The sequence below is a fragment of the Saccostrea cucullata genome, unplaced genomic scaffold (assembly GCF_032062105.1).
Source record: "Saccostrea cucullata isolate Sc308-1 unplaced genomic scaffold, CSIRO_AGI_Scuc_v1 ctg644, whole genome shotgun sequence".
NCBI classification, from domain to species: domain Eukaryota; kingdom Metazoa; phylum Mollusca; class Bivalvia; order Ostreida; family Ostreidae; genus Saccostrea; species Saccostrea cuccullata.
In genome coordinates, this window is record NW_026929567.1 from 153,040 (window position 1) to 180,665 (window position 27,626).

The window sequence follows — 27,626 nt, forward strand, 5'->3', positions numbered from 1 at the left end:
TTTGACCTCAATTTCAGAGTACAGCCCAATTACCTTGATATCTTTGAGTCTCAGGTTTTTGAACACTTTCTGTACAACAACTATAAAAAAAACATGAGGTTATTTTTATATTAAGATGATTGTCCTTCAGCTCCTTGATAATGATGCTTTACAAATATTGAAAGATTGTATATTGTTCAGACAGTTTTTTGAATATCTTATTTTATTCACTATTGCTTATCAAATTATTACCAACTTCCAAAATATGATGAACCAAAGATTTAGCATTTTGGCAAATTGTGTTTCCTATCTATGAAATTCATGACGTAAATATGAAAAATGTAGTTGTAGTTTGTTACGATTATTAATTTTTTTGGTTTAAGTAATGAATAATTTAAATAATGATTATTAAAAGGTTATATACATTGTATGAATCATTTTTGGTCCCTTTCAGCCTCTAATTTGAGGCGTCAGCACTTTTTTCTTGATATAAAATGAAGAGTTTCGTGTTTTGATGACATTTCTAAAAATCTGTTCAAAATGCCTTTGCGTATTTGAAAAAATTGTAATAGAAATAGTTCATTGTCAGTCCTTGAAGTCTTAAGTAGGGTCGTTTTGCAAAGATTTAAAAATGTTCAATATTAGCATTCTTACATGTTTTTTTTTTAAAAAAATTGTGTTGATGCGGTTGTTACGTCATCGATCTTTTTTGAAATCCTCTGACAAAAATCAATTATAAAATACTTTGATGAAAAAAAAAAATAGTGCTTTGATCATGATTCTAACTTCAAAATGCTTTTTAAGATTTTTAATGTTCTATTTATTCTTAAGAGCTGGAATCGATCTTGAAATAGATATACTAGTGAGGAAATTTTACTTTTTCTGAATGTTAAAACACCCAAGTGTGATTAATTATCGTTCTTTGTACAATTATCCAAAAATATGATTAGAAAAAAATAACAATAAGACAGTTCTCAATAAATTTTTATTTATATTATTATTCAATTAAATACATTGATCAAAATTGAATTTTTAAAGATATAAACCAGCATTTTAAAATCATTCTGATTTTTCCCAGAGAATATTATTAAACACTTATATTTATTCAGTTTGCACAACATTCGATATATATACTTCTAAGCGCGCACTACTATTGTAGTAGAGCTTGTACTGTACGAGTGTGAAAAGAGAGGTACAGTCATGTATAGAAGAAGTTGAGATTATAGACCTATGAACGCAGTTGAAGACTGCAAGTTCACATTAAAGGAAAGCTGGGGGACTGTAAATATATTGTTTTGAACATGATTATTTCTCTCTTGTACTTGTTCAATACTGCTCATCAAATTATTTCCAATTCCCGAAATGTGAATTGTCAAATATATGCATGAAGCCTTCCGTTGTATCGACGAAAAATGACATCCGTAGAATATTGACCAGGTGGTCATTTTTCTACGTAGAAATATGACTTACATCGGCCCTTCATAACCCTTAATATACCCCTTAATTATGATCAGAAGTTGATTATATGTTGATGCAAATTGTAACGCTAAACATTTTCAGTAATGCACACATTTAATTCATGTAACAAGATATTGATCCATAAAGAATCATATAAATTAAAGACTATCGCTCGCTCTGAACCCTTAATACGAGGGGTCAGTCCCGAATTCTTTAAATCTTATGAAAGATATTAACTTGCCCAAATTTTGTTCAATATGTTAAAACAATTTTCTGACAGTTTAAAAGCTATGATACAAACTAGCTCAAAAAATTCACTTCTGATTTGTGTCCTAAATTTCGACTACTAGTGCATGCTATACTAGGTATTTCTTATGGTTAAATTTCAGCACTCAAAGTTCATGCATTTTTGAGTTCTACAACAAAGAAGAAGGTCCTCCAAACTTTGGTTAAAGGGCTAAAATTTCAAACCCAAAATAAATTTCATAAAAAGTAGGAAAAAAATGACGGTTCAAATACATCTTTCCTGAAAGGTTGAGTTAATCTATCAAGTCATTTTAATAGTTTGGGTTGTTATGACAAACAGGTCCTACGAGACGGCAGTTGACTTCACGGTTCTTCAGTATCACTTCTTACAGAAGGAAAGTGGGATAGAAGATGTAAAAGAATTTCTTACATGGATTCACAGTACAGTTAAGGTGCGCGATGGGAATATCGACTAAATTTTCTATTTAAAAATGTATACGTAATCAGGATGGCGATTATTTTTAGTACATTATTTATATCGGATAATTGTAATCATGATTGATAACAACATACGAGGACGATTATATTTTATATTTAGACTAGTCACGTGATGCGGCAGTCACGCGATTTCAGCACATTGACTTGAAGTATTGATGTTACATATAAATATCACTAATGCAAGGGCTTAACCAAGTTAAATTTCCAAGTTTAGTATATAAATATTTTCAACACACATTGTAGTTTCTAAAAAGTGCTGCGTTCCTGTCTAGATTCTGCAATTGCATTGTTAAAATTATACTTCTATGACCGAATGCTATATTTTTTGCTGGTCAGCGGCATGAAATGTTGATATAATTAAATTGTTTTTAAGATTTCATCAGAATCTCAGCACTTTTCAGATACCTTAATTGTTTTATAGTTGGAATGTAGAACCTTACTTTGATTCCATAGAGTGTATGCCCTTGCGCTAGTTCGATTTATAAAGACCCCCTACATTACCCTCCGATGTACTTGCATACAAATATACGATAGTGTCAATTAAATACGTAATGGACAGGAAATATATTAATGAAATAGTGAAGAGGACATTAAATTCAAGTCATTGGCCCATAAATATCTGAAAAAAATATTTTATTTAATTAAAGAATACATATTTTGTTGAGAAAATATTACTTAATCTGTCTCTCACTGCATAAAACTACGTCAAGTTGTAAGAAAAGACGTCATATTGACAAGTGTATTGCGATCAGTGACTTGTTTATAACTTGTTGGATTTAACTAACGACAAAACAACACGCTGTAGTAAGTTTTTATGTAGTTTGATGATTTTGTATTGGTTAAATTAGCAGATAAACTCATTTTGTGGTATTTTAAAGTAATGTTGTATGACGTATATTGTGTATGATGTCATAGTCAAGTTTTCCCGTACAAATAAGGCTCCGCCTCCTTTTTGTAACCTTAACTGTGCTGCGTTCTTTACTAGAGCGTAGATACGAGGTCTGTCCTATAAAATCACAAATCATTTATCTAAAAAAATAATGGTCGCTGAAATTTTAGCAAATGTTTAATATATAATTTAGTACATGTACATTTTAATTTTTGTTTTATATAATCGAAACAAAAAAATAGATATTATGATGTTTGAATCTGCAGTGGGTATGGTCTTACGGCGCACAATCAAAAAACCAAAGGATATTGATAGAGAATGCACATGCATCTACTATTTCGAAAGAAAAGAATTAGTCAGACGAGATCTATGTTTAACATTATTCTATTCTAATCTACTATCAATTGTGTCGTCTTTTGAAAGAAATTAAGTTACCACACCATATAACGTCATATTTAATGGGGATTAAAGCTATATTTATGTAACATGGAAAAATAGATAATTCTTGTTTGTAATTTTCCCCAAGCAAGTTGTTTTTCCTCAACTATCCTCATTGTGCTCACTAACACATAGGGTCCAGTGCAATGCCTCCATATGCCTCTGTATTTAGCTGCTGACCCTGCTGACCCCCCAGTTATGCCGACCCATCTGTTACCGTTCTTTTCCATGGTATTCCACCACCATGACATAATACATCGCAAATGATGGATAAAATTTTTTTCACTTGGTTTTCACGTAAATAATAAGTGATTTTCAAACTGAATAATCTCCTTTCATACAAGCTGTCGTTCTTGGTTAAAGTGTTCACATAAAAGAAAGCGTCAATGTTTTGAAATATAAATACATTCATACTTAAACGACGTTTACTGAAAGTAAATCTTGAAGCCAAGCAATCAAAAAAAGGAATAGGCCACGATAGGTGAGATTATCCTGCCTCCGATAAAAATCGTGAAATTTCATTGGCCGAGAGCAATACTGCATGAAACGATGTTATGCCGTCTACCCACCTCAAATTGCTTATGTGCCCCCTCCATGTGACCTACCCACCATATATTAAAAATTTACCAACCAAACAATCAATATACTGCTTTCACGTGACCCGCATGGAGCTTCATAACTGACGTCAAAGTGCGTCTGACAACAACGTACAATGGATGTAGAACGTCTTGCTTGGACGTTCAGCGGTTTATTGATACTATTAATATTTAATCTTTTAGAGAACCATCGGCAGGATAAATTCGTTATTTAGACACTTAGATGGGTAATACGGAAATATGTGGGGTCCTTAAAAAAATGCATATTGGGCGAGGCGAAATATGGATTTTTTTCAAGGACCTCACATATTACCGTATTACCCCTCTTAGTGTCTTCATAACTAATTATAGCCTGTTTCAGATGAATTACAACATGTACGAGGGATGTCAGTAAAGTTTGTGGACAAACTAAAATTCAAAAAGGCTGAGTCTAATTATTTCTGCATTTGGAGTTTTGATAATTTTTATAATTAATTTAATTTTTGCTGTTGTATTTATTGTTATATTTATTTTTCAAAGATGAAAATTCGAATGTTTACCATCCCGATTTTTTAAGGGGGTCATTTCAAAAGTTTTCAAATTTTACTAATGGACAATATGGATATTTGTTGGAAAAGCGCCAAATATAGTGACATTTTTCCGTTTTTTTTTTTTGGTATTTTTTGTATTTCTGCCCTAGCAATTTTTTTTTTCATTCAGGAAGATGATACTTGCGTGAAGGAAGGCCATCATTCCTAGATGAAGTGCTAAATAAATGGATTTCGTAATGTGATGCTGTCTTATATCCTGAAATAAAGAATTTTTAACGTGGACAAAGGTTTGATGATTTGCAGGATCTGAGATAGGAACTCTTAAATGTTTATGTATATGAAACCTGGACAGTTTGTGCACACTTTCCATGACTGGGTAAAGTGATGTAAAAAAAAATATTGAGTTAACGGTCCTTATTTTAAAAAAATAAAGTTACTTGTCTTGATCTCTTGAAGTCGCGTAACGTCAAGGATTTGCATTTCAGTGCCCCGGTATGATTAAGTGTCTATTTTGTATCTAATCTGATGATAAAAATATAAATATTAAATAAGATTATTTTTATTGTTTTCATTGGCTGAAAGTATGTCACGTGATATTCCTCTTTTGCGATAGCGACGCGAAAGCGCGTCGGCGGAAAATGATATTGTACGTTACGCCGTTCAGTTGCACTGAAGTTAAGTAAAACGTGACGTCATAATATAAGAAGCGTGTTCTTAAACATTTTGACGTAATGACAGCCACGTCCATTCAGTTAGGACTGTGTCAGTGCATTCACTTTGTGTGATTATATGATATAACTATTATGGACTTCAGTGAACGATCAATATGTGGTTATAAGGACTCATGGCAATTGATATTGACCTCATACACAGAAAATGATAGCGACCTCGAAGGCTTGGTCGCAATCACTTTCTGTGTCTTCGGTCAATATCAATTGTCATGAGTTCTTATAACCACATATCGACCTACAATGAAGTCAATAATTGTATAATATTGGTCCTTTCTTATCAAAACTTGAATATTGAGAAATGAAACAAGAAATCATTGAAAATAAATTTCATCAATGTATCAGTAATCATCAATATTGTCCAAGAAATTTTTGGACGACATTTTGGATATATAACGGGGATAATGGGTGTTTTACAAGTGAAGATGAAAACAAGCAAATTATTAAATGTTAACAAATAATTCTGCAGTAGGTTTGTATGATATTTTTCCAGCTCAGCTACGTAGCTCACTGCAGCCGTTGCAACCATTGTTTACAAAGTTGTTTGAGGATTCGATTGTGACGTCACAATGCCGCTGCACGCGCAATGACCTACTGATGAATATGGCCTCAAATCCAGTGAATATGTAGTGTTATGAACGTTTGTATACATTATATGGGGAATATAAAATAGACTATATAATAAACGGTATTGTTTGTTTTCTAGTGCTTTCCGTGGGTGTTGCATGAAATAAAAGGTATGAATTATGTAAAGATTTGAAAGATTTTTGGATGAATGGAAGAACAGTTGCTTGAATGTATAGTCACGGTAATTCAACTTTGTTTTCGTGCGAAGACAGACTTAGTGTTTATTGTATATCAAATAATTATTTAAATATTTTAATACATATATATAGAAAGGGAAAAACGTAATATGCAAATTTGTTTATTGCATGACCAAAAATTATAAAAATTGGTTAAATGAGAATCTTGGACACTATTCACCAAATCAGTCTTCAGACTATTTCATGTAAACCGCGAAATCTATGACGTACAAATTGTTTTTTTTTATATTTTTAGACGAAATGCCTGTCTTGCAAACTTCTAAAAGTTAAAAAAGTTCCATGGGGTTTGGTTTTTGCTTTGCTTAAAAAGGAAAAAAAGCAACAAAAGCTTTCAGTACAGTTTCCCCCTAATAGCGTCTTAACCGTCGTCAGAGAAGACCTTGAATGGTTTTCAATCAATCATGACAATGATGTTTACGCGAAACACAGCCACGTCCAGATTGGTTTATTCGTCCTACCACCTGTTTAATCCCCAATGCACTTCAATAAAACTGCTATTTATATAGCATGTTAACATAACCTTTACTTTTACCACAAAATTAAAAGAATCCGACAGCACAATGTGTATCTTTCAGCTTCAACTTTACGTTGGGTTTCCTCTCACTGGCGCATACACGCACCGTTTGCATAATTTTGTCGGCGTGCTTTACCCCTTACCTCCGATACATTGATAGCCTGGGCTTATCAAGACTTTCTTGCAAATCATCATATTTTCCCACTCGACTTTTTTCTCCTTGAAATGAAAGAAGACATGGTTCGAAATTCAGAAGATGGTCCCTTTCAACAAAGGATTCTCTTGTTGAATAGGTTTAAAATATACCAAGTGGTATGATAAACAAACTGATAAAGGTTATGCAAAAGAGAAAGAAGTCAAATGCGCAATGGAGACATTGAAGATAATGAAAATTTCAAATTTTTACTTTTGTGACAAATTATGAGACTAAGTCGAATTGATTTTTTTACTGCATCTTTATTAAAGATGATTTTAAACGTTAGATAGAAAAACTAGAAAATACAAAAGGAAAAACAAAATCATTTCACATCTCAAGTTTACCCTGCCTTTTTTGTTTTCCTTTCAATTAATATTGAAAGAAAATAATAAAATATTGAATCAATATGCGTAAAATTGATAAGTACAAAAATTTTGATTCCTTTTAATTTTATAGCAATGGTGCTATTATTCTTGGAGCCACATCCGTATCATATATACTATTTTATTCAATTTGTCATTCATTTATTTCATTCAAACGAAATCAGAATTAGTAAACTGCCGAAGAATCCGATTTTTATTATACCCCCGGCTTGAACAGCGGGATGGTATATAGTTGTCGGCACGTCCCTCTGTCTGTACGTCTGTCCGTCTGTTACGCTTTGGGATACCCATCTCTTTACCACAACTCCTCTTATACCACTGAGTAAAATTTAATGAAACTTTCAAAGAATCTTTATTACGTATTCCATTGTGCACCTCCTATTTTTCATTTGGTCCGACGCACATTTTGGGTTTCCCACAGTAAAACATAGGTACTGCAATTTTATACATATTAGAGGTGGGGGTAACAATTAGCGAGCTGTTTGCTCATAATACCTCTAGTTTTAACTGAAAATTATATTGAAAACTTTAATTATACATGCATTACTCGTCAGATGTAGTTAATAAAGTCGTATATTCATTTAAACATCACACCTTTTACATGTGTATTAAGAATGGAGGCCTGGTTTCTGCTCTTTGTAGGGTACATGTACATGTAACAAATGTCGTGCTTTTTAATAAATAATTTAAAAAAAAAAGTTTTACTTTTAAACCTGTAATGTTAAGATTAATTAATAAAAGTTTTTTTATTTACTTTTCTCACGTTTTACTTGTTATATTACCTGTTTCGAAATGTTTGAATTTAGTCTGCAACTTTGATAGGGCGTTCATTGTTGTTGTTTCTCTACTACTGAAGTCCCTTTGAGTGTGAACAATTGTACTGTCTAGTTTACCTGGAGGGGAAATTTCGTCAAATTACACATCAATGTGACCAATACATGATACAAATGAAGATATGTCAATTGTCATTTTTTTTTAAGAAAACGCAAACTTCAATCTTCAAAACTATTCATGACAATTCAATGTTATAAAGTATTTCAATTAAAGAATGAAAATCATACCCAATTCAATATTAAAACTGCTCGAAAAGTCACAAGAAACAAGATTGATTGTCGACCATTAATTTCTTGTGATGGGAGGAATTTAAGAAGAAAGATCTTCAGATATACAAAGTGCAACATCAAATTTGTTGGAACTTAAGTACTACATCTTTTTACGAATGACACATCTTAAAGGTACATATATAACTTGCTGCTTCTTTTTTATATTAAATAGTCAAAATAAATGAATGGGGTTCTTAAACATGATTTACATTGCAAAAATTAAGTATGTCATATTACCCTTTCAAAACAACCGCTCTATATAATTTTAATTCATTCTTTTAAATTTATCGTAACCTGTTTCTAAGTGTTGAATTTTGGTCTGAATTTTGGCTGTGGCGGTCTTTGTTGTCGTTTCCCTACTACTGAAGTTCCTTTGAGTCTGAATTGTTTTACTGTCTAGGTTACCTGGAAAGATTTATTAACAAAATGCATTTATCCATGATCAATTTTAAACAAATAAATCAATACCTGAATTTATTGAAAGGAAATATTTAATTAAATGTTAGTTTTATTTAGAGTTATGACATTGGCAATAAATTGAGAAATTATTTAGGAGAGGATATTCCTTTGATTACTGCATTTTTTCAATACAAAGCTGATACATTACAGCTAACCTTTGTTAAAGGCTTAAGTGAGGTTTGCTAATATAAGGGTGTCTGGCTACCGTCTGTCGTATGTTCTCTATCACATGTCGTCAAAAATTTCACATTCTCCATTAGCTGCAATAATGTAGCCCTCTCCGATTTTTTTTATCTGATGTTTTCTGGAGAGGGCTACAATTCCATAGCATCTCCGTAATGGTGCAAAAATATTTTATTATATATTACGAGCGACTGCAGGCCGAATAAATTGTTTTTACATTCAACTTACTTCTAATAAGACAAAATTTTTATTCACTGTCGACATCATAGCTCGTTAAACGCGAAAACCATGTAAAATAAATCTGTATGATTTCTTCTCGCTTTTTCAGCAGCCATGACAGTTCACGCGTAACGTAGTGAGACTTGCGCTTGAAATTTCGAATAACTCAATAAAGCAAATGTCGATGTTTCTAAATAATAGTGATGAATAGTAACACTAAGCATCGATGAATAAAGCTATTCCATGTGACATTTTTTCGTAAACATTGATATTTAGGCTTAAAATAAGGTAATTCCAAAGAAATCCGCTCCCTATAGATCCTTAATCTCATTGGCTGTCCCAAAATATAATCTGTCAAGGTCAGTAAACATGGCGGATAAATTTAAGTTGTGATGTTGACATACACGATAAATACTGATATATGGATTGTTCTGTATAATTTTGGACCGATTTATGTCTGGGATAACTACAATTTGGAAGTTCAGGTAAGACATATAAATAAATTGCTGTTTACGACAATTTGAGCTGAAATACGTGCGGGAGCGTTTCGCTGCCGCTCTGCGCCATTATGGAGATCCTAAGGAGTTGTAGTCCTCTTCAAAAAAAAAATAAAAATAAAGGGAGAGGGCTACATTATTGCAGCTAATTCTCCATTAGTTTCCAAATGCAACTGAACAAAATTCAATTTTACTTAACAAAAGGGTATTCTTGAGTAAGAGGAATTTAAGATTATTTAAATGAAGGGTAGTGCCCTCTTCGAATGGGATTTAGTAAAGAATTTAAAAAATAAGGGTATGTTTAAACACAAATTAAGCCTAAATCAGAAATCAAATTTTATGTAATGCATGCGTACATAAAAAAATCGCCATACAACAGAACCTTTCAGTTTTCAGATTATTATGTCTCGAAGCCTTTTCTGAAATTATAATCAATTTTCAACTTATCTTAATTTTCTTACTTGCCATATATACATGTATACAATGTAGTTGTATCTTACTTTGACAAGAGGCCCGTCGACCGTATCACTCACCTGATCAGAACTGTGACTGGGAAAAAAACCAAAAATCCATCCAGTAGTGAAAAGCATAGATGCATAAGTATTTCTGACCTACCCCTAAAGGGGAGAGGGTTTTTTAATTTCAATTCCATTAAATCTATATTATGAATGCTTAAATATTTCTTTGAATAACTGTGGCTTTTTCCTATCAGTCTGAATTTTCATTTTGGCGTCTCCCTAACCCAAGGGATCATGATTTGAACAAACTTGAATCTACACTACCTGAGAATGCTTTCATATAAATATGACTAGCCATGGCTTATTGTTCTCCAGAAGAAAATATTTTATTAAAGATGTTTCCTATATATTCCTATGTAAAACTCTGATCGTCTGTTGTGGCCACAACCTACCCCTGGGGATCATGATTTGAACAAACTTAACCTACACCACCTGAGGATGATTCGATATAAATATATCCAGTGGTGGCTTTTTATTCTTCAGGAGAAGATTATTTAAAAACGTTTCCTTTATATTCCTATGTAAAACTTTGGTCGTTCATTGTGTTCTTACCCTACCCCAAGGGGTCAGGATTTAATCATACTTAAATTAACACTACCTGATGATGCTTCTAAATTAGTTATATCTTTCCCGACCAAGTGGTTCTTGAGAAGATTTTTCATACACACAACCATTTTTACTATTTTTTGATTATCTCCCCCTGGAAAAAGGCCAGATGCTTCTTTAAAAAAATTACTTGAATAACATTCTCCTATGAATTCTTTGTGTCAAGCTTGGTTGTAATTGGCCCAGTGGTTTTTGCGAAGTCGAAAATATAAAAAGTTTACAGAGAGACGGAAAGACAGACAGAGGACTACAAACAAAATGTGATCGGAAAAGCTCGCTTCAGCTTTTAGCTCAGGAAATAATGTCTATGTAAATAGATATGCATGCAACGTACCTCTCTGAAATTCTGTGCGACTGAAATTAAAAACTTCATGTAATATCAGTGTTAATCATTCATTATTATTACTTCCAAAAAACGTGCGTTCTTTGTTAAGAAATTCATGAACATTTTCTGATATCACGCCCTCATGGAATATGACGTTAGGATACATTATGTACAATTATGTAAAAATTAATTGAAGTTGTTTTAAAATCTGTATACATTTGTTTATAGCACTTTTCACAAACTAAACAGAAGGCTGAAAAGAATTGTACATCAAATCACTTCTTTTTTAATTCTACTATTGTAATTTTGGAATTAAATGATGGTCTTAATACTGCTAGGTTATTCACTAAAATTACGTGACTACCACATCATGTGACAAGTCTCTATAAAAAATAAAACATTTGTTATTTACATCTAGCTTTGAATTGTTCGCACTCGTGAAATTAACAAAAAAATCCTGCTCCACTCGTGAAATAAATTCCATATTCAACTACAAAACATTGAATATCTTCTATTTATCTTTAGAATTTGTCATTATTTCCATCTGGAACCTTAACTGCACAGTGTCTTTTTTAAAAATCTAAGAAGATAATTTTACGAAAGTAAAAATGTTCCAAATGCATGGAGAATTGTTTTTCACAAAAAAAATCAAAAATTATATTTTATTCATTACAATCGGACGAAGAGATCTAATTGATAACAAACGGTGAACCTGGGGAAACATCTTATTAAATAATGGCAAACAATCCACGTATTTTATGCAGACGTAAAAGATTTCCGTTTACTGCATCATTGTATGTAAGGTCAGATCAAAATCTATTAGTGAAAAGCGTCTTTATGTACTCACACTTTCATATTGTTGCTGTAGTTATAACACCCTTTGTCTGCAAGTATAGAGATATAGTTATAATAATTTCTTCATTATTACAGGCATTTTTTTCTGAAAAGAAAATAAAATCATTTTAGTCGTAAGTTCCTTTGTTAAACGGGGCCAGAAGTTCAGGCAGAGAAAAAAACTGGATAAACTTCTTTAAAAAAATAAAAACTGATGATCCCACAATGGTGATTTGAGGAGATTAACCTGGAAACCAAAAAAGAGGGAAAATATTAGGAACAATATTGCAGACTATATTAATGGTCTTAGACAAACACTGTCAACTAGATGCAGAAACAAACAGTTTAGCTTGAGATTTACAATGCAAATTCACTTCTCTTATTTTTTAATCAGTTACTCAGGATAAACTGATTTGTAAACTCACGTGATACGGGTTGGTCACCCGTGTCGAAGATGTCTTGTTTTATTTAAAACTCTTGTAACTCGTGTCGCTTAATCGAATATACCCTAAATGTTGTCGCGTAAAACAATTTTACTGATACTAAATTTAGACATATGTTATCATGACTAAAAAAAACGAGGTCATATTCTAGAAAAATTGCAAAATCTAATGCCGACTATAAGATTTTACTCACGTGAAAAAGTTATGATGATACTTATTTTATACATCTGTTATTATTTTCATATAGCACGAGGTCTTACTACAAAAACACCTGAAAAAATCAAATGTGCGGTCAACTTTTTGTTTTTCTATTTTTTAATAGATCTTAAAACATCTATAAATAAGAAAATATAAAACATGAAATATTAGAACACATGCTTGTCTTTTCTTCACAATTGACTATCATGTCAATACTTAAGGATGGTCCATGTCTTAATGGATCCAGGTTTGATTTTGTACACCAACATAAAATTCTGATTATCGCTTGTTTGTTGAAATCAAATTCTTTTTGGATGATTGTTAATAATATAGCAAGACTATATTTGTTTATCATCGTGTCATTTTGCATACAAAGCATAAACTATACATTTTTATGAAAATAAACACTTTGCACTCTGTTCTTAATTGCCTTTATGGACTTGAAGATTTATAAAATTTTTTAACAAACTAACTTTATATCTATTTTTTATTGATTTAAGTCTATTTCACCTTTTTATATTTTCGTTTTTTTTTTTTTTATTTTGCAGAGAATGATTGATAAACTTGATATTCAAAACTCTAGGTACATGTACGAAGGGTGTTCAATTTTGGTTCTTCAAATTCGAAAGGTAAACACTTTGAGACATGACAATTATCCTGCAAAGATACGTCTTGTATGGGTGATTTCGTGGGTTTATGAGTTACTAAATGTATGCGAATAAACCATAATTAGCTTGACAGAATTGTGTGAAAGTATGGACCAACCCTTAACGCTATCACTCTGATTTTTGATATTTATTCTTTTTTTCGTCAGGTGTAAAGAGTAAAACCAAGAACCTCTCACACAGAAGCAGTGCAAGCTTTCAAGAAATCGAAGACATAGAACACACGAAAAACTAATGGTAGCAATGCCTGGCTTCATAAAGTTGCCCCACAGTTTAAAGACTAGCCACTTTACATTTCATTTGTCAGTCGATCAATGATATACATTTTCCAATTTGAATTTTCTGGATTGCTTGGTTTAAAATCAAACATACTTTGTAATACTTGAATATGGCTAGTGGCTTAGGGGATCGATGATGCGGTAATAATTTATTGATTCTATGTTATTTTACATCCTGTCGATTGATTGATTGTATAATGTTTAACGTCCCTCTCGAGAATTTTTAACTCATATGGAGACGTCACCTTGCGTCGGTGAAGGGCTTCAAATTTTGACTATTACTCGGCACTCAGGGCTATTGAGCAGTATCTTTATCGTGCTAACGCCTGCCGCTGACACGGGGCTTCGGTTTTTAAGGTCTCATCCGAAGGACCCGCAACTTTCACTTCAAAGAGCCGAGCGCATGGCGAAGGAACAGTTGCTACCAATTTTAACGACTAGGTCAGTTGCGGCCGAGATACGAACTCTCGACCTCCCGATCACGGAGCGAGCGCTCTACCGACTGAGCTACCGTGAACGGTCGTCCCGTTCGAGAATCATTTTCTCATCGGGGACTTGATTTTTAAGGTCTCATTCTCTATCTCCCCATCAGAACCCGAATCGCACACCCCAAGGTGACCTCCCTATTATACTAAACCACCCAAACTGGATTCGGTTGACTCAACCATCCAAGTAAAGAATCAGAACCCAGTATTTATTTGCATATGAAGTGCACCCAGTTGACTCGGCCATCGATTTAAAACTTGTGATTGATGTAAATGACTCTTTTTTGGTAATTTGTAAATACTTAGTCTATGTATGTAAGACAAACATCCATTTATGTATATAAGGTAGGTTTTAATAAAGTGATGGAAAACATTGTACGTACATAGATATGCATTAGATGAGTAATACTTTTTTTCGCAGGGTGGCATGAAAGTTGTGCAGTCCAAATAGTAATTAGCAAGGATTTTTCCTATCTCTTGATTGAATTCTGTGCAAAACCCTAGGAAAACAAAGAAAAATTTGAAACTTTTAAGTACTGACTGTTTTTATTTATAATATTTTGTTTGCATCATGTCAAACTTACCAGTGCATAGATTTTCTGTCTACTACAATCTTTTTTTTTTTTTTTCGTTTTTTCAGTTCCAAATTTTTGGTTTATTTCAACTTAAGGAACTATTCATGCATTTGATTTCCGATAAAACTAAAACTAAGCTTTATTTCCACAACATCTGCTTTCCTTTCTTTCTTATACTTAAATTAATTTAAGCTGTCCTACTTACCAAAAATTATTTTCTCTGGTGCACACACCTCAAGCGATTGATTTCCAAAAGAATTAATTACGCAGTGGTATTGTATCTTTCCATAGTCCCTGCAATTTTTGAGTTTGGCTTCTTCAACATATTGCTGGCAGTTCTTGCGCCTGGAAACCTCTTCCATTTCTTTTCTATTTTTAGGACATGATCCTACTACTTTTACAGTTTCTTTCAAAATGTCACAAATTCGGTCGTCACAAATCACGCTATCCTTCAAATGACAGAAGTAACATATGATTGATCTTTTGTTTTAGATTCATTTAACTTTTACTACTAGAAGTAGTATATTTTATGAAGTTTCTTAAGTATATAGGGTAAGTAATTTTTTGGCTAGTCTCGGTCAAGTAGAAATATATGATTTGACACAATGCAATTGGGCAGGGCACATATTTAGATTTGTTAAAAAGCAGGGAAAGTGTATGTTTGTGAGTGTCTGATGACATTAAATATTGCTTACAGAAAATGTAATGTTATAAAATAGGTACGCACCTTTGTGAAAATTATAATTATGAAAATGAAAGTAAGTTTCTGTAAGTTCCTCATTTTACTTTGACTGTCATCAATGAATAAGATATCCTTCTTGTAAAGACATTTGTAGATCACCAAGCCCTCTGAAAGTCAAAGATGCAACTCAAATAATAAAACCTTGGTTTTAAATACTAATTGCAAATAATTAAGGAATGACTCTAATTCTTGGCCATATTATCGAGTATAATCTGGTTTGGATCAGTTTACGCTTTTTAATCCGCTTCGCGGATTATAATAAAGCGTAAAATGACCGAAACCAGATTATACTCGATAATATGGCCAAGAATTAAAGTCATTCCTTATAATCTAATTTTGAAATAATTAAACAACTTTTGATCTAAAATTGTGTTGCTTTTTATAAGTTAAAATTTACCGCGCAATAATACAACCGTAGTAACGGAAGTAATTTGAAGCGAAGGGAGGTAATAACTGATACATAGATCTACCAGCTATGATGTTTGTTTACAGGAGGTGAAAACGAGTAATTATTTATAGTTGAAGGTACATTTATTTAATCTCGAATTTTCCATGGATTCCGAGGACTGGAAATGAGGGGATTGCATGGATATAATGATTAAGCTGGTCGTCAAGGGGGCGTGTCCCAAACCAAACCAGATTATACAAAATGTTATGCGTTCCTTCTTGGAAATCAACCAATGAGAGACGAGAATACAAATGAAATTAAATTATATGAAAATGAAGTACAAGATGAATCCGTACAACAAGAAAAGAGAGGGGAATTGCTGTAGTTTTACCTAAGAATATGCTGTTTTCTCTAATTTTTTTATGTTTATCTATTGCCTTTTAATGGAAAAAAAATGTTGTTAATAGTACAAGTCGGAAAAAATATGTTTTATAATTATCATGAAAATATATTTTCTAGTTTGATGAAACAAAAAGAAGATATATATCGATATTAAGAAGATTCATATATCTATACATAGAGAACTTAGAATAATGGATATATATATATATATATATATATATATATATATATATATATATATATATATATATATATATATATATATATATATATATATATATATATATATATATATAACTGTTCTCCAAATTGAGATTGTAGAGTAATCGATTATTTTGTGTTTGACGTGTTAACTACTGTTTAAACTCTATGTCGTTACCCTGAAAAAATGATTCGTAATTATCTTAATTTTCAGACTATATTGGAGGTGAAATGAAATATATAAGTATCAGGATTTTTAATAATCAAGACAATGACTTAACATCTAGACTTGATCATTCTCAGGAAAAAAAATAGGCACATCAAGAAAATGCGTATTTTGATACGGTTAAAAGGTTGATCGGTCGGAACATCTTGCTGTCAAACAATTCAGCGAATAGCATTTCTTTACTTGACTGCCAACCCTTAAAGAATTGTATTAATATTTATTATTCTTTTCTATCAGTCTTTACCGGTCACGATAGCATAGTGGTACATGTAGAGAGTTTGCTTCGTGATCAGGAGGCCCGGGTTCGATTCTCGTTCGCGGCGCCGCGTCATACCTAAAAGTAAACAAAGGTAGTGACTGTTCCTTTGCCAAGCGCTCGTCACTAGAAGTGAAAGTCACAGGTCTTTCGGATATGACCTTAAAAAACGTAGGTCCCGTGTCACGGTAGGCGTTTGCACGATAAAGAACCTCATTGCCCAATGGTCCTGAGTGCCGAGTTTAGGTCTAAATTTCTTACTTTGAAGCCCTTCACAGGCATACATTGACGTCTCTTTACGAGAGAAAATTCTCGAGAGGGACATTAAACAATATCCAATCAATCAATCAATCAATCAATCCATCTTTCTTAGCTTTCTGATTGGTATAAAACAGAATCAGGTATGTAACAGTATATAGACTTATGTTACTACATGTATTTATAGATTCTGAAAAGCATATTGATTTGATGATTCTATAAATGAAAATAATCTTCTCTAAAATTACAATAGTGCCGATTTCATAATACCAATATCTGATCTAACTTGACGTTTCTGGGAAAAAAAACCGTACATGAGTATTGAAGTCAACTACTTTCTATAATTTTGATGTTCTATTGTAGTTAGTTGAATGTTATATTGCCTTAAATATTATTCTTCTTTGGATAATTTTTTTTTCATAAATTAAAGAAAAACAAAGGTTTGTTTACGTTTCTTTTCCTGAGTTACTTTTGATTATCATTAAAAAGCAAACACAATAAGAATAAACAGCTTAGTTTTTTTCATTTGTCTGTGTTAAAAAGATGACAGAAAAAACTAGCGGCTTGTTAAGATTATTTCATTTCGTTAATCCATAATAATATGCTCGGTTGATATTCTTTTATGTGAAATGCGTATTGTATAAAAAAGAAGTACCCACCTCCTGATTCCAGAGTTCAATTAAAGAAATCGAATAAACTGTAAAGATATTAAACGTCTATACAAACTCCAAACTGATCAGATGACTATACCAAACAGGGAATTTCAAAGTCTCAACATTTCTATGTGGTTTAGTGGTATTTGATATTGCATTATGTCGATTAATTTCCTGATAAATTTATAAATTTCAATCATTAACACTCATATCATTCTGTATTCTAGCAAAAATGTTTCTGGTTCAGAATAGCAAGCACTGAATAGGAAAATTTTATATTTTATAAAGAATCTTTTTCTTATACAATAAAAGATAGTGTGTAATAGCAATTTATAATTTATTAATAATATTCCATTTTAGATACTTTACTTGAGAAGACGTTAATGGTAATCTAACAACCAAGCTTTTTGACAAACGTGATGGCTTTAATATTTCAACAGCTACGGTTCATTAGGTCGAAGGTTCACTAGTTAAGGCCCACTAGTCTAAAAATCCAATATAGTCTGTCAGTTAAACAATTCAAGGTACCAGGCTCTGTGCAATTGATCTATATTGTAACTTAATAGGTTTCTGAAGTTTTGGGTTGAAATTCGGACCACAAAATGCTTCCACTAACATTATTAATATAATTTGTAAATTATCTCAAATGTTCTGCATATTCCCGCACCTCTTGGTCAATTGTAGTTCGAAATGTATAAAAATGTTGCTTGATTTTTAACAAAAATCTATCCACTGTATTTTTACAATTTTCGTACCTGTGCCAAATTCGAATTAAGTATATTGCAAATAAATACAAGTGGTTTTCAGGACATAGAATGCTATTTCCTGGGAGTAGATGTTTATTTTTCTTCAACTTTTAAAATTTAAAACAAAAATTGATACACCACCTCAAATCTGCTGCCGTTAATTATTTTGTTGCATGAAGTGTTAATGCAATATGAGTGATTTGCATCAATAACTAAGAAAATAAATAGTAAAAGTCACAAGGAAGACTAGTAAATTTATTGTTCATACAATAGATACCTTAAAAGAAGCCTTACTAGGTATTAAGTAGATTAACTATATACTATTAGTAATAAATATAATTCATAATTTTAAAAGACAAAATAAATATTCAAAGCCAAAATATAATTAAGTGTACATTATAAAACATAGAAAAACAAATTTTGTGTCAAGACTTCTTCTTTTAGCATAAGAGGACTTTACCCGACTTTAATTTGAAGTCTAGTTACATGGGTTGACTAAATTTTAATCTGTTGCTGTTTCATTTCGGGCTTCTCATTTTATGTATTTATGCTTATTTCAGGTAGAAATATTCATTATTCAGTTATCGTCATTTAGAATGTTCAAATGACTAACCAGATAAATCAACTGCATAGGAAACTTAGTAACTGAACACTGTAATCGGTGTACATATTCTATACATTCAATGTAAACACGGGCCTGTTAATTTTTTTTCTATAAACTCCTAGTATCTAGCAAAAAACATGATTGATATTAATATCTCGGGCCAATTACGTATTTCTTGGATCATTGAATATAAAAATATTTTTTTAAAGATTTTCTGTTTCCTTATAAATTGTGTTGTGCGAAGTAGAAATCCGTTTCAATTAACGTGCGTTTTGAGAAATGGAAAATTTTGCTAAACTTACGTAAATCAGAGAAATGGAAAATTTTGCTAAACTAACGTAAATCAAATACTACAAGAAATTCTCGTGATTTATTATTAATCTTGAATTAATGAGTGGTTAGCAATTAATTATCTTCTGAACAAATTTATATTTTACCAATGCATTGTATAAGCTAAAATCTTCGGGTTAATAATATAAAAGAGGTGTGTCTTTAGAGGTACAGTTTCAACACGCGCTAATTATTGGCGTCATTGTTTGTAGGTCGCATATAACCGCCTTCAATTTGTATCTACAGACAATGTTTTTACAATAATTAGCACTACTGCAAGAAAAGTATGAAAACGTCTGGATAAACGAGTCATTTAACATTTTGTAGTGTAATAAACAGTCTAGATCCGGAATGCAAAATTTGGGATTAACGAAACGGACAGACGTGGAATAAAATTGGATCCCAATAAATATCACCCGCAAGGTTTGGCATTCGGATTATTGGCATCAGGATTACCGCGGAGCCACTGTATATAATTCAGGTTTCTGATTTTCAAATGTTTTTTTTTCATCTGTTCAGTGACAAATAATAATGTTTATTAAGAAACCAAATAGGTAACGGGGGTTTGTTAAGGCAGCACATGGATCAGAATTCGGCGAATTAACACTTTTTTTATAATTATGTAACAGAAATAAATCGGAAAAGTCAAGGATAAAACTTTTACTATAATTATGCATTTTATAGATTTCAATGGGACTTATACTACAGGAGACACTTCACCACGACGTCACCACGTGACGTCTATAATTAGAAAATATGCCTTAATGAAAAAGTGAAAAGTTAAACACTATCCCGGGTATAATTAGTTCCGATTTATATTAATAGTTATGTAAAAACATCTCTGTACCATGAAAGGTGCTGCTAGAATCCTACTGTCCTCTTATAGGAATAATTATTCAACAATTTCGGACGAAACCTTACCAAAATGTTTACATTTTGTTCATAACATCGAAAAAAATGCATCAATTCCCGTAAACCATACGATTCTAGCAGCACTTTCCAAAAACAAAAGAATAAGATCTTTAGATAGAAACAAAAATTTAGTTTCAAGGTATGCGGCGTAGTGTTGAACTTTCACCTCTTTTTTGTTACGAACGACAGAGGAAAGGCTGATCGGCAAATTACACCCTCCATACTTTAATTTTACGAAGAAATTGCAGAATTATGTTACCATACCTTATTCATACCTTTATTCGCACAAGAATCACACATGATATTCATTCTAGATGCTTTTAAACTCCGATTACTTGTGTTTGTTTACGTCAATTCTCGTTGCTTTTCACTTTCACTCTGCTACTGCATGATCAACAGTTATGACGTCACGGGTCTGGTCTGTAACTCCTGTGATAACTACAGAGGTCCATGAACGACAAAATTCCGTTGATATTATTCCTATGCATATTTTGGTTCATTTTTACGACCTCAAATGAATCTTAGATATCGATTTAAAGAATTTGTTATCTCTAAATCTCATGTCATATAGCTTATTATGACGTCATATCATATAGGCATGTAGAATATTTGGTTGTAACCTTAACCTACCTGCGAAAGGAAATATCTTTGACATAGATCATATTTGCTTGATAAAGGTAATATCCAAAACAGTAGGCCATTTTTAAAAGGCTATATCCCTCTTTCTCCGTCATTATTTTTCAAGTGCATTGATTTAATCCTAGTTTGAACGCTTTCTGAAATTTGTTTTAGGGCTTGTAAGCTTTTATTCAAAGAACTTTGTCACTAATTAAATGTCAAAATAGGACACTCAATGTATAGTGTTTCAGTGAAGACAACAGCAATGTAAAACTAGATGCTGTCATGAGACAGTAAAACCCGCACTAAGCTTAAGGTGTTTGTCTCTAAATACACGCTCCTGCATATTGGGCGGCTTTCCAAGGAAAAAGTAAAAATAATTTTATAATTTACATGTATTCATCAAATTGTGTATGAAATTGTCAGACCCTGTGACCTATAACTCAGAACCACTTATATTTATTTTACATGCTTTATTCTTTGTATACCAGTTTGAATTCTCATTTTTGAAAAGTGTTTTGCTCATAATAGGACCTTTTTAAATTTACAAACCCTACCCCCCCCCCCACCTCGACACCACAATCACACAGCACATACTTCTTGGAATAGGCTAGATGGAAAAGTTTTGTTAAAACATCGTTTGTTATGAATTAATTTAAAATTTGTTCTTGTACTATACATGTTAACATGTGAATTTCTACATCACATCACGTTGCGTCACCCATTATCATATTTTTAGATTAAGCACCATTCGGCACACCTCGGCTGATTGCCACTTTATCTGATAAGGTGACGGATTGGACGAAGGTTTGCGGAATAGAATAGCATTATCACATGCTGCAGTCTGGTGTGCATTGGATTAATTCATTTTGTGTTATAATTGGATTATATTTCATGAAGTTGACAAGACCTATGGCAGTCGGTTAGTACATGTTTAAGTATAGTGGGGGTAAAATAAACCCAAACGATTAGATTAAAGTTCAAAAAAGGTCAAAGATCATCGCATGCCACACTAGACGAATTTCATATTGTGAAGTTATCTCCCGTTGTCGATGTGACATTCAGTTACTGCCAATACTGGTGCAGATCCAGAATTTTTTTTTTTCGGGAGTAGGGAGGGGGGCTCACATCTCAGTCAAAAAATTCCAGCCCAGAATTTCCTGACAAGTAGGAGAAACAAAATGAAAACGAATAAACAAAATGAAAATAATGATAGTGGGATCAATGTTTTCTAGGTTAGGGGAAGGATGTCCAAAGTCATTTTTAATTTGCTTCAGTAAATAGTCTTGTTTAAATAACAAAGCAAATTCCAGGGGGGGGGGGGTCCAATTTCCCTACCCACTCCCTGACCCTGAAATAACAATCTATTTTGTGATTCCAATTAAATAATATATTTTTCCATTTGACTAATTATACACAGTAGCCTCATCATCTTTTGGAAGATGGTTGGTGGTGTTAGGTAGATGTGCAGTAAGTTTTGGAATTTAGATTTTGCCCCGGGGGTCAAATTGGGGTCGAAAAATGACGTTTTTTATGCAAAAAGCCCCGTCTTCCCTGAACTCCTCTTACATTTTACACAGCAGCCTAATCATCTTTTGGGAGATGGTTGGTGGGGTCATGTAGATGTGCAGTAAATTTTTGGAATTTTGATTTTGCCCCGGAGGGGGGTCAAATGGGGGTCGAAAAATGATGTTTTATGCAAAAAGCCCCATCCTCCCTGAACTCCTCTAACATTTTACTCAGCAGCCTAATCACCTTTTTGTGAGATGGTTCGTGGTGTCATGTAGATGTACAGTAAGGTTTCAGAATTTTGATTTTGCCCCAGGGGTCATATGGGGTCAAAAATGACGTTTTTTTATGCAAAGAGCCCCGTCTTCCCTGAACTTCTCCTACATTTTACACAGTAGCCTAATCATCTTTTGGGAGATAGTTTGTGGTGTCATGTAGATGTGCAGTAAGGTTTTGTAATTTAGATTTCTCCCCGGGGGGGTCATGGGGGTGGAAAAGTAACTTTTTTGCCCTGTCTTCCCTGAAATTCTCCTTATTGTTACGCAGAAGCCTAATCATCTTTTAGGAGAGTTAAATATTTTGAAAATTATGTAAAACATCAATGTAAAAAGGGTAAAAAAGCATCGCAAGCTGGGAAACACCTTGAATTCTTATAAGCAATTAATGTACATGTCAAATGTGAGAGTCATATCTCATCTCAATCAAAAGTTATAAGCAAATGCAACATTTTTGAAAAGTAGGGTAGGCTTCAAGGTCACAGAGTAAAAGTCATGGTTTTTTTGGAAAGGTCTTATACCAGGTAATAATATACATGCAATTCAATATGAATGCCCTAACTTTTCTCTTTCAAAATGATGAATTTATAACAATTTAATTTTTTTTGTAAGTAGGTCAAATTTCTGGGTCACATGTAAAAAACAACCCCTGCCATTCTCACAGATTAATACTAGTACATAAGTTTAATATGAATGCCTTGTCTCTTCTCATTCAGTAGATATTACCGTGATGACCAAGGTTAAATTTATTGAGACAGATGGACAGACTGACATACAAATGTACATATTTTTATATAATTGGGTAAAATTGGCCCAGTGGTTCTAGAGAAGTTAAAAATGTAAAAAGTTTTCAGACAAACAGATGGACGACACGTCACGACAGACGGTATATGATAAGGAAACCAGAAAGCTCAAATGAGTGTTTTGAAAGGGTTACAATGTGGTTGCAGTATTTGAAAAGCTGTTGTTTTTTTCATGAAGAGATATGCATGACCATCATATTCATGTTTTATATTTTCTTTAGTAATTGTTTGTTGTGAATACATCTCTCTCGGGAATTTCTCCCTCATATGGAGACACCAAAAAATAATAATGAAGACAAGATGTGTTAATGAAACACTGATGTCCATGTATGGAAGCCTATGGCGAAGGTTGACGTTTCTTAAATACATGTCAAACTTAAAGGTCAAGGGCAAAGGGTTCAAATTGTTGATATCAGAAGAAAGTCTTGTCACAAGGATTGCACATGTGAAATAAGTAATCCCTAGTACTTCCTGTTTCAAAGTTTATTGCAAAGGTTATTTTTTTAAGTAGTTCAAACTCTAGGGTCAAGATCAAACATATTTATACCCGTTGACAGTTCACAATGAATACACATGTTTAGCATGAAAGCCCTAGCACCTACTGATCAAAATTTAGGCCAAGTTTAAAGTTTGGTATTTTTCTTGTAAAAATGTGTATCCTAGGTCAAGCGATCAGATGCAAAAGTTAATGGTACCCAAATAAAAGGTCTTAATTGTCACCAGAAATAAACCTATAAAATGTGAAAGCCATTTGTATAGCCCATCCCACTTAAAACTTATGGGCAAGGTTAAAATTTCTGCAGACAAATAGACAGACATAATATAAACACAAGACACAAAATATGTATAAATGTAGAAGTTCAGGGAAGACGGGGCTTTTTGCATTACAAAAAATCATTTTCGACCCCCATTTGACACCCCGGGGCAAAATCAGAATTCCAAAACCTAACTGCAATTCTACATGACACCACCAACCATGTCCCAAAAGTTGATTAGGCTGCTGAATAAAATGTAAGAGGAGTTCAGGGAGGATGGGTTTTTGCATAAAAAAACGTCATTTTTCGACCCCATTTGACCCCCGGGGCAAAATCAAAATTCTGAAACCTTACTGCACATCTACATGACCCCGATCAACCATCTCCTAAGAGATGATTAGGCTGCTGAGTAAAATGTAAGAGGAGTTCAGGGAAGAAGGGGCTTTTTGCATAAAAAACGTCATATTTCGACCCCCATTTGACCCCCCGGGGCAAAATCTAAACTCCGTAACCTTCCTGCACATCAACCTGACACCACCAGCCATCTCCCAAAAGATTATTGGGCTACTGTGTAAAATGTAGAAGGAGTTCAGGGAAGACGGGGCTTTTTGCATAAAAACATCATTTTCGACCCCCATTAGACCCCCCGGAGCAAGAGCAGAATTCCAAAACCTAACTCCAGATCTACATGACACCAGCAACGTGCAACCTTCTCCCAAAATGTGATTAGGCTGCTGAGTAAAATGTCAGAGGAGTTCAGGGAGGACGGGGTTTTTTGCATAAAAAACGTCATTTTTCGACTCCCATTTGACCCCCCGGGGCAAAATCAAAATTCTGAAACCTTGCTGCACAACTACATGACACCACAAATCACCCCCAAAAGGTGATTAGGCTTGTGAAAAATATAGAAGGAGTTCAGTGGAGATGGGACTTTTTGCATAAAAAACGTTATTTTTTTTTACCCCCATTTTACCCCCGGGGCAAAATCAAAATTCCGAAACTTTACTGCACATCTACATGACACCTCCAACCATCTTCCAAAAGATGATTCAGCTACTGTGTAAAATGTAGGAGGAGTTCAAGGAAGAAAAGTGTGACAAACGGACGGACGGACGGACATGAGTAACAACATTATACCCAAACTTTCTTTGAAAGTGTGGGTATAACAAATGTCGAAGTCAAATAAATAATATAATACATGTTCATCATTTGGACACACATATTGTTTTATTAGCCTTTTGCCTTTTATATAAATATTATTTATTGATAAACACATGTCCCGGAAAATAAGGATTGAATGCGGAAATTTATATCAAAATGACTTTCAATATGTTATTTTCAATGAATTGGGTACCAAGGTACTAGTAACTTTCAAAATATATTCTTGTATAGTTCCGAGAGACTGAAAGAGGAAATATAAACAAGGAAAATCAGTTTATTTTGAAATGAAAATTCAATTTTGTGTAATGATTCAAAAAGTGTTTTTTTTAACTTGTTATCCTTGCATTGCCTAATATTTTCTTCCGTAAATGTTTTTTCCGCGTTTGCTATTAATTAAATGTTAAAGGTGACAACTCAACCTCAGAAACTTACGCATTGATTTATATCGTACATGCATATGTAAATTATTTCAACAATGGGAATCATTTAAAATTTCAAAATACTCCACATGGAAGTGGGGAATGAGAAAAATATCTATCAAGACTTTAGATTACTAGAATGCTTACGATATCTACATGGACCTAATTTTTAGAAACAAAATCCTTCCAATGGTTATGTTTTTAAAACATACTTGATAAGTTTCTATAATAAGAGCAAATAATAATTATAGTAAAACAAGACCCCGGTTCTTGAATTTAAATTTCATGTAAAATTTATTGTCATAGTGTTTAAAAGATTAGATATCAACGTTCTTTTGTTAATATTAGAAGAAGGATATGGAAATAACGAACAGTATTCAATCTCAACGTCCATTAAACAAATATACAAAATAGGAGCAGAGCAAACACGGACCTCCGAAACATCAGAGGTGAGATCAGGTGCCATGGAGGAGTGAGCATCCCCTGCCGACCGGTCACACCCGCCGTGTGCTCGTTGTCATAATCAGGAAATAACGGAAAAAATCCGTGGTCAATTCAGTGTATAAATAATGGACTAACAATTGGTATGAAACACGTCAGTCAGCATTTCATTCAATGATAAATTGTATTTGCTGACAAGGTCATTGTATCGACCATAGAATTTACGAAATGACTTTGAACGAGACTGTTGATATTCTTGTTTCATCAACTTGCTTGTCAATAATTTACCTCGTTTAAGAAATTGTTCATACGTAGAGCATGCCCTTGCGTATCGAATCAACTGAGATATAAATACTCCGTATGCAGGTGATGAAGGTATATTGCTGCATAAGTAAGGGATCGAAGTTGACGATAGAAAATTAAAAGTCATCACGTTTATCATATAGCTTGGTTGTTAGATTACCATTAGTGTCTTTTTCAAGTAAAATATCCAAGTATGAAGCAGAAGTGTCGGACTCTGTGGTATCTTTTATCTCAAGCTCACCAGGATATATCGAGTCGACGTAGGAATGGAAATTATCATTATTAATTGACAATACGTCGTCGATATATCTAAATGTCGAGTTGAAGGTTACATCAAGTGTTTTTTTTCTTTTCACGTAAAAGATTTTGCATTCTGCTTCATATGAATATATAAATAAGCGCTAATAACGGAGCGCAATTTGTACCCATGGGAATTCCAATAGATTGTTGGAATACCTGGTCTCCAAAAACCACATAGATATTGTCAATCAGAAACTCAAGCATCTTCTTGAAGTCAACTTCAGAGTACTTATGTGTGCAATCAGAATCTGTTTTAACAAAATAATTTTTCAAATGACCAATGACGAGGTAAGTAAACTTAGGTGTTCTATTTTTGTTGAAGAAGCAGCTGTCAATGATATCAAAAAGCCTGGATTTTAATTTTTCGTGGGGAATTGTTGTGTATAAAGTTGAAAAGTCGTAAGTTTTTATGCTGTTGATTTTTGTAAAGTCTTGTGATTTCAAATTGTCCAAAAGAAACAATTAACACTGATTTACTGGAAAAAGGTTTATAAGCTGAGATGTGTTGCACATACGTATTTAACTTTTTATAGACTTTATGCATAGTCAGTGCATGTTTCTTGTCTTATTTAACTTTTTATAGACTTTATGCATACATGTAGTCAGTGCATGTTTCTTGTCTTATTTAACTTTTTATAGACTTTATGCATAGTCAGT

The 27,626-nt window shown here is 32.9% G+C and overlaps 2 protein-coding genes across 2 annotated transcripts in view; both read right to left on the reverse strand.

Annotated features, from left to right (window-relative positions):
- LOC134281246 (probable serine/threonine-protein kinase pats1) overlaps positions 1-27,626 on the reverse strand; it is a 133,591-nt gene that overhangs the window by 64,280 nt on the left and 41,685 nt on the right. The gene's annotated exons all lie outside the window — the stretch shown is intronic.
- Positions 11,949-15,158, reverse strand: LOC134281242 (uncharacterized). Its single transcript, XM_062763718.1, has 3 exons — positions 14,873-15,158; positions 14,476-14,592; positions 11,949-12,073 (listed from the first exon to the last, which is right to left on the reverse strand). The coding sequence occupies exons 1-3, from the start codon at positions 15,027-15,029 to the stop codon at positions 12,033-12,035; spliced, it is 315 nt and encodes a 104-aa protein (XP_062619702.1). The 5' UTR covers positions 15,030-15,158; the 3' UTR covers positions 11,949-12,032.

Coding starts and splice junctions, on each gene's coding strand:
- LOC134281242 (XM_062763718.1), bottom strand. CDS start 15,029: ATGGAAGAGGTTTCCAGGCGCAAGAACTGCCAGCAATATGTTGAAGAA. Junction 14,593..14,872: donor ACCAGAGAAAATAATTTTTG/GTAAGTAGGACA, acceptor TTGTTTTCCTAG/GGTTTTGCACAGAATTCAAT. Junction 12,074..14,475: donor CTCATCTAATGCATATCTAT/GTACGTACAATG, acceptor CTATACTTGCAG/ACAAAGGGTGTTATAACTAC.